Source organism: Eucalyptus grandis, chromosome 9 (assembly GCF_016545825.1).
Source record: "Eucalyptus grandis isolate ANBG69807.140 chromosome 9, ASM1654582v1, whole genome shotgun sequence".
Lineage (NCBI taxonomy): Eukaryota > Viridiplantae > Streptophyta > Magnoliopsida > Myrtales > Myrtaceae > Eucalyptus > Eucalyptus grandis.
The window spans coordinates 30,202,534-30,216,389 of record NC_052620.1 but is presented as its reverse complement, the minus strand read 5'-3'; the positions used below and the strand labels follow the sequence as shown (position 1 = coordinate 30,216,389).

The following is a 13,856-nucleotide window of genomic DNA, read 5'->3' as shown; positions in this document are numbered from 1 at the left end:
ATTAAAAACTCTAAACTATGCTTTCCCTAAATCATTTACGCCAAATTATCTTTGGTAACACTAATAATTCTAAACTTGTATCCATGTGGCATATCTTCCTCAAAATTTGGGATAACTGTGTAGTATGAGTATAAGTTTGGGGTTTTTTGTGTCGGAAAAGAATAAATTGGAGTAATGTGTTACATGAGTATAAGAGGAGAAGTCATCCGGCATCTCTATTTATCTCGATTTTATGCATAAAATAGTTAAACATTAATGACAAATTAGCTTTTGAAGAGGTCTCTAATTTTGGAAAGAAATCCAATATTCAATCCTCCTCTTTGGTTCTTTTCATATTGCACTAGTCTTACACACTTTCCCATTTAGTAAAACCAATCCAGCAACCCTCCACTTTCTCGTTCAAGCTCTATTTATTTCGCAAAAGAAGAATTATTTGGAAAATATTTTTTTTTAAAATAATTATCCATATTGCTTTCAAGATAATAAATGGAATATTTTTTTTTTATTATCCATGAAATTATTTAGATATAAATTATTATCGATAATGAAAATATTTTCATTGATCAATTATTTTAGGCGATACAAACAATCATTTTAAGGAAAAAAAAATTAAAACATTCATTTTCAATGAAACAATCGGAACTTTAGACAAAACCCTCAATCCTCTCCTCTAGTCTCTCTAATCAAAACTTCTTGCAAAAAGGACATTCCTTTTTCAAATCAATGGTCTAACAATGCAACTGAGATCGTGTCTTTTGTCCTAATTCATCAGTTTGTCTTTGAAATGAACTTGATTAATGAGCATTTGATAGCTGCATAAAAAATGGAAAATGTATGAATTATCAAAATCCTTCCATCTCAGGCTCATCTCATTAGCACTTTCTTAGGCATTATACATTGATTCCATGAGGAATTTCCATTATATTCCAAATGATTTCATTTAATTTTTTTTGGACCGACTACTTCGCATATTGATATTTTTTTCGTGAACTACAGCCATTTATGTAGTTCATAATGAAAGCAATTGCTAATGGAGTGATCTTAGAGTTTTGCTGCTCTTTTTTTGTTGTTTTTCTTAGTTGGGAATTGTAGAGTATTTTCGTCTCCCTCCATAAACTACCTATTTTACTCATCTCCCTCCGCCATCTCTCTTCTAATTTTTTTCATTTAAGTCATAACTCATTTACGTTTTAAAAGTTATATTTTATCTTCACTTTGAAATATATTAAAAAATTACATAAAATACCGGCATGACATCATGCTTATTATATTAAATTGTTTAAGAATTCTTAATAGTAAGTTCTCATCATAATTCTTTAATTAAAATAATATGTTAATATCAAGTTGTATGTATATTGAGATGGCATGATTTTTAAACCATAACATTTAATCCGTTACGAAATATTTAGTGCTTTAGTATTAGCTATGATGTCATGCATCGGGCTTTGCTATTTATTTTATTCAAGACGAACTGCAAAAGGATATGAAATCTGTTGAGATTTAATTTTTTTTTTCGATTTTAGCTCTCTTTGAGTGCCAAATACAGCACGACTTTGCATGGGTTTCATTGTTGTGATGCAGAAAGCTTTTGGGTGTTGAAACTTTAGAAAATCATGTCAAAACTTCTTTTCGATATCACAATTACATGGTACAACCAAGAAAACTTCTTCTTTTTTTGTTTGTGGCATTGATGTTGTTCTTGAGTCAGAGTAAGCTCTTCTTATTTTTAAACCGTTTTTGGATGAACTTCTCTCCAAAAAGAACATTTGGTCATATATAATATGATATTGGTAGCCCATAAATTTTGATCTAAACGCATAATATCCTTGAACTTTTCACTTGTTTAATGTAGAACTCGAATTACTCTTAAACATTGAATGTATTCATTTTGTTTTATCAAACAAATGAGGAGAAAGTCATCTGACATGTCTTTTCTGTCTCGATTGTTTTGAATAAAAGAGTAACATTAATGATACATTAGCTTTTTAAGAGGTCCTTAAATTCGGAAAGAAATCCATCATTCACCCTCCTCTTTGGCACTTAAATAATGCAATATTTATGTAATTCCTCAATACTAACAAGTCTTAAACATTTTCCCATTTTGTCAAACCTATCTAGTAAACCTCCATTTTCTCATTTAGGCTGTTTATTTCATAAAATTATTGATTTGAAAAATATTTTCTTAAAATAATATCGCTTACAAAAGTGAATGATTAAATTTTTTTTATCATTCACAAAAATGTTTAAACATAAAATTGTTGTCAAAAATGAAAATATTTTCATTGACTAATCATTTTTTTTTTTAAAATGCTTTTGAAAATCATTTATTTTTTATGAAACAAACGGAGCCTTAAACGAAAGTCTCAATATTCTCCTACATTCTCTATGATCAAAACTTCGTGCAAAATAGGCATTCCTTTTTAGAGTCAATGATCTAACAATGCAACGAAGACTGTCTTTTTGTCCTAATCCGGCGGTCTATCATTGAAATGAACTTAATTAATATTCATTTGAAAGCTACAAAAAATAAAAATGAGAAAAGTATGAACTAAAAAAAAATTCTCTATCTCCCTCTCATCTCATTAGCACTCCAATTGTTGGAAGTTCTTTTCCTCTCTGATAAATTGCATTTGGATGATCGGGATGCTTAAGAGGTCTTCTCCTATATTGAAACAGGTTCGGCAGTGGCCTTGATGGCCATGAGAGAGCTAGAAGTCGAGAGTCCCAGGGGATCGGGTGGCTGGGTTGATCGTGCTAGTAACTGGAGTCGTGATCCCAGCCGTAGCCCGAATAGGTCTGAACATGACAGGGCTCGTTCCCCAGTTCGCAGCTCCAAGCAATGATGGAGAAAAGCCAATCCCATCGCCCAGGAAGCCACAGTGAGAAAACAAGGGAGAGTTCACAGAATCCTCGACCTGCAAGGTCTCCTTCGCTCGTGGGAAGGATAGCGAGAGAGGGAATTTTGGGGGATCGCACGGTGATGCTCCATCGAAATGGGATGGAGGATATGGTGGTGGTCCCGCTCTTCTTACCTCGGGGAAGAGGAAGGCATGATTCCTGTTTTTGACGGAGGCAGAGAAGTGGGCGCAGCTGAAGATCCCCTCATTATTTCTGAGGTCGGGCCAGTCCTTTGTTTGCTCTTCTTTTTATGTTTGTTTAGAAAGTTATGGAACTAGCAATAGGGGAAGCTGTAAAGAGAAACTTGGTTTCCCTAGAATTACAGGATCTATGATATTGTTTACCCATGATCTCCTAGAACTGGTTTTCTTTGCATATTAGTCTGCAGTGGACGGAACGAAGTTTTGTGGATACTGTATTATGGAAAACGAAGTCTTTCACTAGAAATTTTACTGGATAAGATGTGCTTTTTAGGCGGTTTTGCAGTTTTGGAACTGCTGTGGCTTGAGCTGAGGGCCTCCATATCGATAATTGGGTGGGATAAAATTAAGATGTTTGTGATTGCCGTTTGCTACTTTTTGTACGAAACCGAAGACTCTGATTCTCGGTGCCGCTGAAAGCATATGAGTATCCGTTACTAAAATTGGATGGGACGTGAATCATCATCAGTGTTACCGTGATAAATGTGGGTGTTTGAGTGGGGTAACGGTAGAGGCTGTTTTTAGGGGAAGGGATCCTTTGCCTCCATCTTTGTCCGTGCTTCATTAATCCCAACCACCAATCCTTATAGAGATACAGTGGAGGCACCGAGCGGGTCAGAGGGTCTTTCTCCGCTTTTCGATCGATGTTTTACAATAACTGAAGCCTCAAGAGGGCTACCAATCGCGGGCTTTTGATGTAGTAGACTTGGCAGCCCTAACTGATCCAGAAAAAATGCATTGGGAGTCCCTTTTTTTTTTTTTAATCGGCTTGAATTGATCTTAGCTGAATATTCATATGATTTTTGAATCAGAATGTTTAATCTATTATGATATTTTTAGTGCTTTGGCGTTACCTATGATGTCATGGCATCAAACTTTACTCCTTATTTTTTGCAACGTGAATTATAAAAGGGCAGGGACTCTGTTGAGAAGTTTATCTTGATTTTAGCCCTCTATCGAGCACCCAATATGCCATGGCACTTTGCATGAGTTTCGTCATTGCAATGCAGAAAAAAGTTTGGCTGTTGAGACTTGGAAGAATCATGTCAAACTTATTTGCAATATTAGAAGTCGCATCATACTACCAAGAAAATAGCATCCGGTCATTATATAAAATAATATTGATATCCCATGAATTTCGATCTCAACATATAATGTCATTTTTGTACTTTTGACTTACATAATATGGTACTTAAAACTATTTTTCCAATGTTCAATGTACTCCTTTGATTTGATCAAACATAAGAGAAGGCAGCCACCCCATGTGTCTCTTTTTTCGATTTTTGTGTAAAAGGGTTAAATGTCAATGACATATTAACTTTTGAAGAAGTCCCTAATTTCGGAAAGAAATCCAGTATTTAATCTTCCTCTTTGGTTCTTTTCATATTGCAATATTTATGTATTTCTTCAATGCTAATTAGTCTTAAACACTTTCCCATTTTGTCTAAACCTATCCAGCAACCCTCCACTTTCTAATTTAGACATTATTTATTTCGTGAAAAATGAATCATTTTGAAAATATATTCCTAAAGTTGATCATTTATATTGCTTAAAAAATGTATGAATGAAAAAAAATTATGATCCACTAAAATGCTAAGACCTAAATTTTTATCAATAAAGAAAATATTTACATTTCAAGCTTTACAAGCGATAATTTAATATATATATATATATATATATATATATATATATATATTACAAATTATTCATTTCCTGTGAAATAGATGGAGCCTTAGATGAAACTCACTTCTTTATGAGCAAAACTTCTTGCAAAATAGATATTCCTTTTTAAAATCATTGATTGGACAATGCAACTAAGATAGCGTCTTTTTGTCTTTGTCCATCAATCAGTATTTGAATGAACTTGATTAATATGTATTTGAAATCTGCAAAAAAGATTAAAAATATATGAATTATAAAAAATCTATCCATCTCATTCTCATCTCATTAGCACTTTCTTGGGCATTATACATTGAATCTATAAGGAATTTTGATTATATTCCAAAATAATTTCAATATATTTTTTTGGACTAACTACTTCACATATTGATTTTCCCTCGTGAACTGCAACGATCTATGTAATACGTAATGAAAGCAATTGCTAATGGAGTGATCTAAGAGTTTTGTTGCTCTTTTTCTACTATTTTACTTAGTTGGAAATCGTAGGGCTTTTTCATCTCCCTCCATAAACTACATATATGTTACTTATCTCCCTCAACTTCATTGTTTCTTAAGTCGTAATTCATTTACCTTTTAAAAGTATCTTCACTTTAATATATATGAAAAAGTACATAAAATATTGGCAGCGGTATCATGTTTATTAAATTGATTTGTTTAAGTTGCTCCAAATTCTTAATAGTAAGTTCTCATCGTAACTCTTTAATCAAAACAATATGTCAATATTAAGTTATCTGTATGTTGAAATGTGTCCGAATATTGAACTGGACTTCCAATAAAATCGCCACTGGCCACCGTGCTAAGAGACCACTACCACTGCCTTCCACTTTCCTTTCCGTCAGTCCTAGTTTGTGCCTCTCTCTCTCTCTCTCTCTCTACCACTACCACTGCCTTCCACTTTCCTTTCCGTCGGTCCTAGTTTGTGCCTCTCTCTCTCTCTCTCTCTCTCTCTCTCTCTCTCTCTCTCTCTCTCTCTCTCTCTCTCTCTCTCTCTCTCATTTTTAGATGGGGTGGCATCTTTCTATGTGAAATTATGTACATATCTAATCACATGCAAGGGTATGAACTACTCAAATTGCTCACGAGCTATTGGATCTCCCCTCGCCCATCTTGATTCTTTTCGAGTTTGAATACATCAAAGTATTGAGTCAAGCCGAGCTTGTCTTGTGAATTCGCTTCTTGAATTGCTCTCCAAACCTATCAAAATAGTCCATTTTCAATTGCAGTGTGTTTTTAGATTATAAGTCCGAGTTTAGTTCAAGTTTCATGAGAATTTTATTGACAAGTCCGATCAAATTCGACATCGTTGAAAAGTTATTTAAGTTGAGCTCGAGTTTAAAAATTCCTACTCTCAATGGAGCTTAATAATAGAGTCAAGTTTTGAATATTTAAATCAAGTAAAATCGAGTTAGATTATAAGTAATGAGGTGTATTAACCGAACTTTATTTCAATTGTGTCCATGTGTTAGAGTGCAGACCTATATAAAAACCTGCGTTTTGTTGCGACACTCGACAGGAGTCCACTATTCTTTAACATAAAATTCAAAAATGGACAAAATATTACATAATCCCTCCTCATCACGTCAGCAGTCTTAGACCACTTAATGATTGACAAATGGCGCCACGTCAGCATACAGGTCCCATCGACTAAATCCGAAATCCAAGATGGGCCCAGGTCCTCGATGGTTCCCGATCCTGACCGTCGGTTCCAAGTGGACAATGGGAAATCAACGTGGACCCTATGGCTCTGTCTTGGCCCCGTCTTTTCCCTTGTTAAAAAGCTCCAACTCACCCACAGAATTCACTCACTCCCAAAGCCAAAACCAGCATCCACCCTCTCTCTCTCTCTCTCTCTCTCTCTCTCTCTCTCTCTCTCTCCCTCGTTCGCTCCCTCCCTCCCTCATGGAGCTCAACCTTGGCTTCTCTCTTGACCTCGAAACTCCTCCTCCGCCTCCTTTAAACGTGAAAGGCTTCTTCTACAATCTCCTCCACAGCCGTAGCCCCGACATTCTCGATGATGACCACGCCTTCACCATCGAAGGGTCCTCATCGAATCCTTTATCTCGAGTGGTCTCGACCCCACAGCTCGAACCTTCATTTCCTCACCCATGCCCTGATCCTAACCCAGCCGCAACGCTCCCCAGAGAGTTCGACCTCTGTGCACCTCCGCTGCCACCGACCCCTCCTCCTCCATCCATGGAAACCTCACCAGAGAGCAGCGACGGCATAGCGGCGCACGGCCAGCTCGACTTCAAGAGCCTCTTTCACTACGGTCCAGTGGATCAACGTCCTTATCACGATCCGGTTACAGAGGACCGCCAGGTCGTGCCTTTGCTCGACTTAAATGACCTCGGATCACCGAACGAGAGGCTTGGTGAGGAGGCCGGTGTGAGCTCGGACCACCAATGGGGTCGTGAGCGGGACGATGGTCGTCATGATCGGAGGAAGAGAGAGGTAGCGACAGGTTTGCCGCAGCATCAGTCGAAGCAGAAGACGGAGAAAAATAAAAAAGAGAATGACAAGGACGAGGCTGACGAGGAGCCCTTGGTCGTCAAAGGCCAGTGGACTCCTACCGAAGACAGGTTAAGAATTAAAAACGCCCTTTTCTGATTGCTTCTTCTTCTTCATCTTCTTTTTTTTTTTTCCCCCGATTTTGAATGTTTTTCTTTTGACTTCTGTGTTTTCAGTTTATTTTCCACATTAGCGTTTCTGGGCATTTTTTCCTTCAAAATTTTGGGGTGACATGTGATAAAGAAAATTATTCATTGTCTGTATTGTTTTTTTTTTTTTTTTTGGTGCAGGCGCTTAATGATGTTGGTTGAGACTCATGGAATGAAAAGGTGGTCTCAGATTGCCCAAATGATGAAGGGGAGAGTCGGAAAACAGTGCAGGGAGAGATGGCATAACCATTTGAGGCCTGATATCAAGGTTTTTTCCCCTTTTTTTTTCCTTTAAATTTATCTTGCCCATAATTTGCTCCATCTTTAGACTCCTTCCTCCATTGTACCTTCCATTATATGAATTTACATTGACCGCCATACTCATTTAGTCAAATATTCAGAAAAAGAATCACGGTTAGGTTTGATAAATGATTCGCATACATAGGAAGTATATCTAATGACAGATATGCGATATACATATAGATTAAGGAATGTGAGCATTCAACACTCATCGGGATTTGCAAATTTATCATAAATTCATGCCATAAGCGCTCATCCATACACACCATATATGCGTTTCTTTTATTAGTTGTCCACAAAAAAAAATGACCTTATTTCCTTATATTTACTGACACGTGTAGTCTAGTGCGTGGAACTCGTGACTCTATCTCTTTTTTCTTTTTTTTTTCTTATTAATTTTTGGTTGACTTACTTCTTAAAGTTTGCTGATACGCTACTTATCCTACGTCGTTTAGTCCAACTCATAGGCATGCATGGCGACGAGTGCCCATGCGGACCAGATTCTTCGGAAACCATGCCTTATAATCAGGCGTAAAAATTTCTAAAGATGTTTTGATTCTTATAAGTTTTAATGATGACCAAATTGTTTGAACCTTTCACGCACTTCCATGCCCTAGTTCAGCAGCCACTTAAGAACAAAACAAAAGGTTAAGTCCTTTTTATGAACTCCAAATTCTTCCATTTAACACACAGGATATACCTAATAAAACACCCCAAGAAAATTTTAGGAATACACCACTATTAAGCCTTAAATGAATAAGATCCACAATTACATTAGAAAGGTGTAAATACATTCATCATGAATTTCCCTTGCTTTTTTCCCTCCAAGAAATTTCACCATATTGTATATCAAGAAAATATTTTACACTTGCACATGAATACAAATATTTTGTATTATATTTGATCAATTAAAACTTTAAAACCAAATTACAATCGCTTGTATTAATGAAGTGTAATTAAAGACGCATTACCAAAATTAAAGACTTCGCCAAAAGCCCAAACCCACAAAACCCTAGAGTAAGTTTTTCTATCTCTTCTCCTCCCCTTTTTCTTCTTCTTCTTCATTTGGCTCTCATCATTTTCTTGGCAGAAGGACTCGTGGAGCATCGAAGAAGACAAGATCCTGATTCAGGCACACAAGCAGATTGGGAACAAATGGGCAGAGATAGCCAAGAGATTGCCTGGAAGAACTGAGAATAGCATAAAAAATCACTGGAATGCCACCAAGCGCAGGCAATTCACTAAGCGTAAGTTGCTACCCGATAGCAACAACTCCAACCTCTTGCAAAACTACATCAGGAGTGTCACCACTCCATCTCCTTCGAAATGGTCGCCACCAGCTCGTGGTCCTGACCACGGCCACCACAACACCAAGAAGCAGTCATTGTCTTTGTCGAAGGCAGCCATTTTTCGTGGCTTGGACATGCAGCCCGAAGCGGCTAACTGCCCCCAGCAGGTGCCGGATCACCACCACAGGCCGCCGCCTCCGCTTGCTCAGAGGCTAGCCAGCAATTACGTCCGTTATCCGATGGTTGATGGGAATGGGATCTTGGGCTTTATCAAGTGAAGGACCATCATTATCATCAGGTGCTGAGTGAAGGTGGTGGTAATGGGGGTGGAGGGAGATGTGATAATGATCGTGAGTTGGAGTTGGAGATGAGGTTGGGGATGGATGGCGATCGCTGCCGCCACTATCGTCATCAGCACCATAGTGACCATCACCGTCGGGAGATTAAGGAGCTGGACTTGCTTGAGATGATGGGTCGTCAAAGTGGCTAATTCCGAATTCATAAATACCCTAGTAGGTAATAAAAGACCCTTATACTGTTGCTGCTTCTCAAAATGTTGTCTTTGGCTTATTTGTTCTCCCAGTTTGCTTGTTTGAGACCTCATGTTGTTGTTCTGATAATCGTATGTGAGATAGAGACTTCTTTTGTTTTATTCCCATATAACCATTGTGTAAGGGTGTCTATGACTATGTCAATGTTTATGTGAGAGACCTGAAAGAGGTCTAATGTCATTACATATGCATGTGTTTAGCTTAGTTATTCTGTGTTTACCTCGATCTTCGGGGACAGATCGAGGCTTCTATCACTATCTCTCGACAATCGACTAATTTGCTAGGTGAAAACAAGAAGAGTCAAGCAAAGCTTACAAATTGCCATAGATGAAGAATTGTGAAACCCAAGCGGCTTTCTTTGGAATTGGTCTGATTGCTTGTTACACGACTTTCATAATTGCATTTCTTAAATCCCGTCTCTTAACTGTGAGTTTACAAATTGCTCTCAATCTCTAACCCACTTTTTCTCTGTAGCTGTATGTAAGAATTGATCTCGAGAGTAAAAAAAAATGTAGCAATATCATATTCACACTTCTTTATAAGAAAAACTCTGGCACACATTATGTGCATTGTGTACTATTTGTAAAATCAAGCGAGCCACCTTCGGCAATAATGAATTCAGTGCACCTAATGATAACCCTCATTTGGTAGATTGAAATGCATTTCCAACTAGGAAAAATTGTTGATGATAAGAGAATTTGCATGGAAAACATGGTTACGTTCTCCCCTTTTAAGGCTTTTGAGGGTCTCATTAGAGCTAAATCCTTGATCGGATCACAAGGTCCATTGAACCCCCATCTCTTAACTGTGAGTTTACAAATTACTCTCAATCTCCAACCCACTTTTTCTCTGTATCTGTATGTAAGAACTGATCCGAGAGCCAAAAAACCTATAGCGATATTATATCCACACTTCTTCATGAGAAAAATTCGAGCACACATTACGTGCATTGTGTACTATTTGTAAAATCAAGCGAGCCACCTTTGGTAATAATGAATTCAGTGCACCTAATGATAACCTCTCATTTGGTAGATCAATTGATACAATTGCACAAAAGGTAAAGCAAAGGCTTGGGAAGTTGTCTTCCCTCTCAAAGGAAATAGGGACTTGTATTGATATCGGTCACGAGAATAATATAGGTATAAGCCTTTGGGACCATTATTACTCGGTTCTAACAACATTAGCAACGGCAGACTACGCAGAATTGAATCACAAACTGTCATCAGACACTCCACGTCTACCACTTTTGCCTTGGAGTCCTTTGAATTCATCGATGGGGTTGGAGAATCACTGCCAGAAGGTATGGATCCAGGTAAAGAAGGCACTCCTAGCAAGTGTGCACAAAAGGGAGGTTAAACCGGAGAAAATATTCGGTAGTTGCAATCAATTGACGCACGGTTTTTTACTCATACTCAATGATAAATCAAGACAAGTCAATTGAGGTGGAACCAAAAAATAAAAATCTGATGTTTCTCTCCTTCCTCCATTACCCACCTTCCCCCGCTTTGTCGTCCATGGCCGCTACGGCTTCCCCCTCCATCACACAGCACCACCTATCTCCACCCCTTCCGGCATTGCTTGCAGTCAGCCCAAGCTACCCCTCCGTCATCACTCGTGGTCGGCTCATTACTCGTCCAAATCTGGACTCGGATATGGCCGCCAGCTTTGCTCGTCCATCCACCAACTGAAATGACAACAGCACTGCAACAAGCGGCGACTTGAGTTTGCCCATCCATTAAAGACAACGAGCAAGCAACAAAGTTCAGATTTGATTGTTGTGATTGTAACTGCAAGCAACGAAGGCGAGCTACAAAGTCCAGATCTAGTCTCCACGGTAACAATTGCAAGCGACAAAGTCCAAATCTGGTTACCATCACTCCATACCTAAGGACTGTAGTGCAGCCCAACCCAACAGTGCTGCGTCCAAGCCGAACACCCTCCGTCATCCTTGCTCACCCATGGCCACAAGTGACAACGATTCATTTGACACTGGTGGCCATGGACAGCTGGATCTGAAGAGCCTGCCAAAAAGAAGCTTAAATGTGACGCCACTTGTTGGATATATGCCCTAAAGCTACTATGTAATAGTTACATATTAGGGATTTCGGTTGTACTTTCATTATTCTTATTTAATTAATGGCAATGACGTATTCATTCATTTGTCAAATTATTTTATATTTATAAATGATTCCATAAGATCAGTTGCAACTAGACCTATTCTTGAGACGTCAAGAATATATGTGACGGGTTCATAGTTAGACTAAATCTTTAAATCGTTCCCGGTCGATGGATTATTGAGTGAATATTAATAATCCTATTGAGACCGGTGTGTTCTTAACTTCGCCATTAAGTATTGCATACTTAAGGGAATGACGAGTCACATGTCATTGGGTATTATGATTCCCGAGTTAGAACACATGTGTTTGTATTAGACAATTTCATTGAACGTGATGCATATGGAATGATTAGCGACATGGAAGCTTTTAGCGTGGTCAAAGTCTAATTGTTCATGTTTTGGTCTTGTGTAAATAATCCTTAGACCTAAGACACAATGTTAATTTGTGTGTTGAACAACTATGGTTCACGGGTGCACATAATACCGAGTCGTTGATCCGTCTTTATACTTGATGGTCATAGTTCGTTCATATACGAAGTTGCACGTGTGCGCAATATAGAATCTGTCTCCTTGTTACATGCAAGTTGTAATAATGATGTCCTATGCAATCTAATTATGACACTGCATTGAAATCCTCGGTCGGGGTTGTAACTGAGAATAAATTGTTTATGTCTCGAATAAAATGCATATCAATTAGATTTGTGCATATGATCGAATTTGTGACTTGACAAATATTCTATGGTCTTTGTTTGATCGGGACATAATAAGACAGAGGAATTGAATTACACTGAAGCTAAAGCTAACAGGTTCATTATGTTCTTAAAATATTCACACTATCTGGGTAACCATGACATATTGCTAGATTTTAATCATGGCTTATAAGACCCAAAGATTAATCAGGACAATTAATTCTTTTGGGAGTACTAATGTGTTAGTACAAGTCTTACTACCAGCTTAGTGATAAACCTAGGGATGTCACACACCATAAACAATTAGGATAACGTGGGACAAGAGATAAATAATGTTGCAAATGTATTTACAATTACTGCAATTGAATTGTGTCGATTTGAAATTAAATTAAATGAGATTTAATTTAATTTGTATTATAGTCACGAGCCTACTTACATATAATGCACACGCATACCCAGAGTGGATACATGTTAATATAACTCAATTGTACATATAAAGATTATGTCCTTTTTATTTTTTTTATTTAAAGGGGATTGATTAATTATTTATTTATTCATTTAATCAATTAGTTAATTAATCAATATATATATATATATATATATATATATATATTAACTGGGAAGCTTCATGCATGAAGCATCGTGCATCGACAGATTGGGATCAGCAGCAGTTGCTGATCCCGTGAAAAACCGTCCAAGAAATGCCGTAAAAGGGTTGAAAAATAGAGTGAAGGAGAAGTGCTCGCTGCTGAAAAATAGGGCAAAACAGTGTGCGTGTTCTTGTGGTTTGTGTGTGTTCTTGTGTTTTTCAAGACGCAATAAAGAAGAGTGTTCTCTCGTTTGGGTCATGACTATAATACATCAAGGATACAACAGATTGTTTTCACGAGATTGCTAGCACGATTATAGTGGTGATTATCTGAAAGTTCTCTTTTCCGTTCGACGTCAATTGTTGGTGTGTCTGAACTAGAGATCCAATGTTTGTGGGGTTCAAATTGTAGAACTTCCGAACCAATTCGTATAAAGCGCGCTTTGAGAGGTAATTCGTTTAATTTCTTTTTATATATTCAGATTTTTTATTAAAACCCACGAACAACGCATTCGGAGAATCATATATATAATATATATTTATTTCCGCTGCGTTTTTTTTGTTAATTTTACCTATATATGATTTATGAAACCCCAACACTACAAGCCACAGACTACAACCAGATCGGCAGAGGAAAGTGAGTGATGGAGGGAGAAGAGAAAAATCGGAATTTTACTTTTTGTTCCACCTGAGCTGACACGTGACAATGTATTATTGTGTATAAGTAAAAAACGCGCCACATTAACAATTGACATGGCCCTTTACAACCATCGAATATGTTCTTGGTAAACTGGGTGAGACTCTGGACAATGGAAAAGAAAAGTACTTGAGCAACTGCCATATAATATCAAAACGATACTTGCAGAGCATCGAACCTAACTAAAGCA

General features: G+C 37.5%; 1 protein-coding gene across 1 annotated transcript; it reads left to right on the top strand.

Moving 5' to 3' along the window:
• The first annotated feature begins 6,677 nt into the window (after window positions 1-6,677).
• LOC104420634 lies at window positions 6,678-9,302 on the top strand. Its single transcript, XM_039302523.1, has 3 exons — window positions 6,678-7,357; window positions 7,577-7,703; window positions 8,826-9,302. The coding sequence occupies exons 1-3, from the start codon at window positions 6,678-6,680 to the stop codon at window positions 9,300-9,302; spliced, it is 1,284 nt and encodes a 427-aa protein (XP_039158457.1).
• Window positions 9,303-13,856: the final 4,554 nt, after the last annotated feature.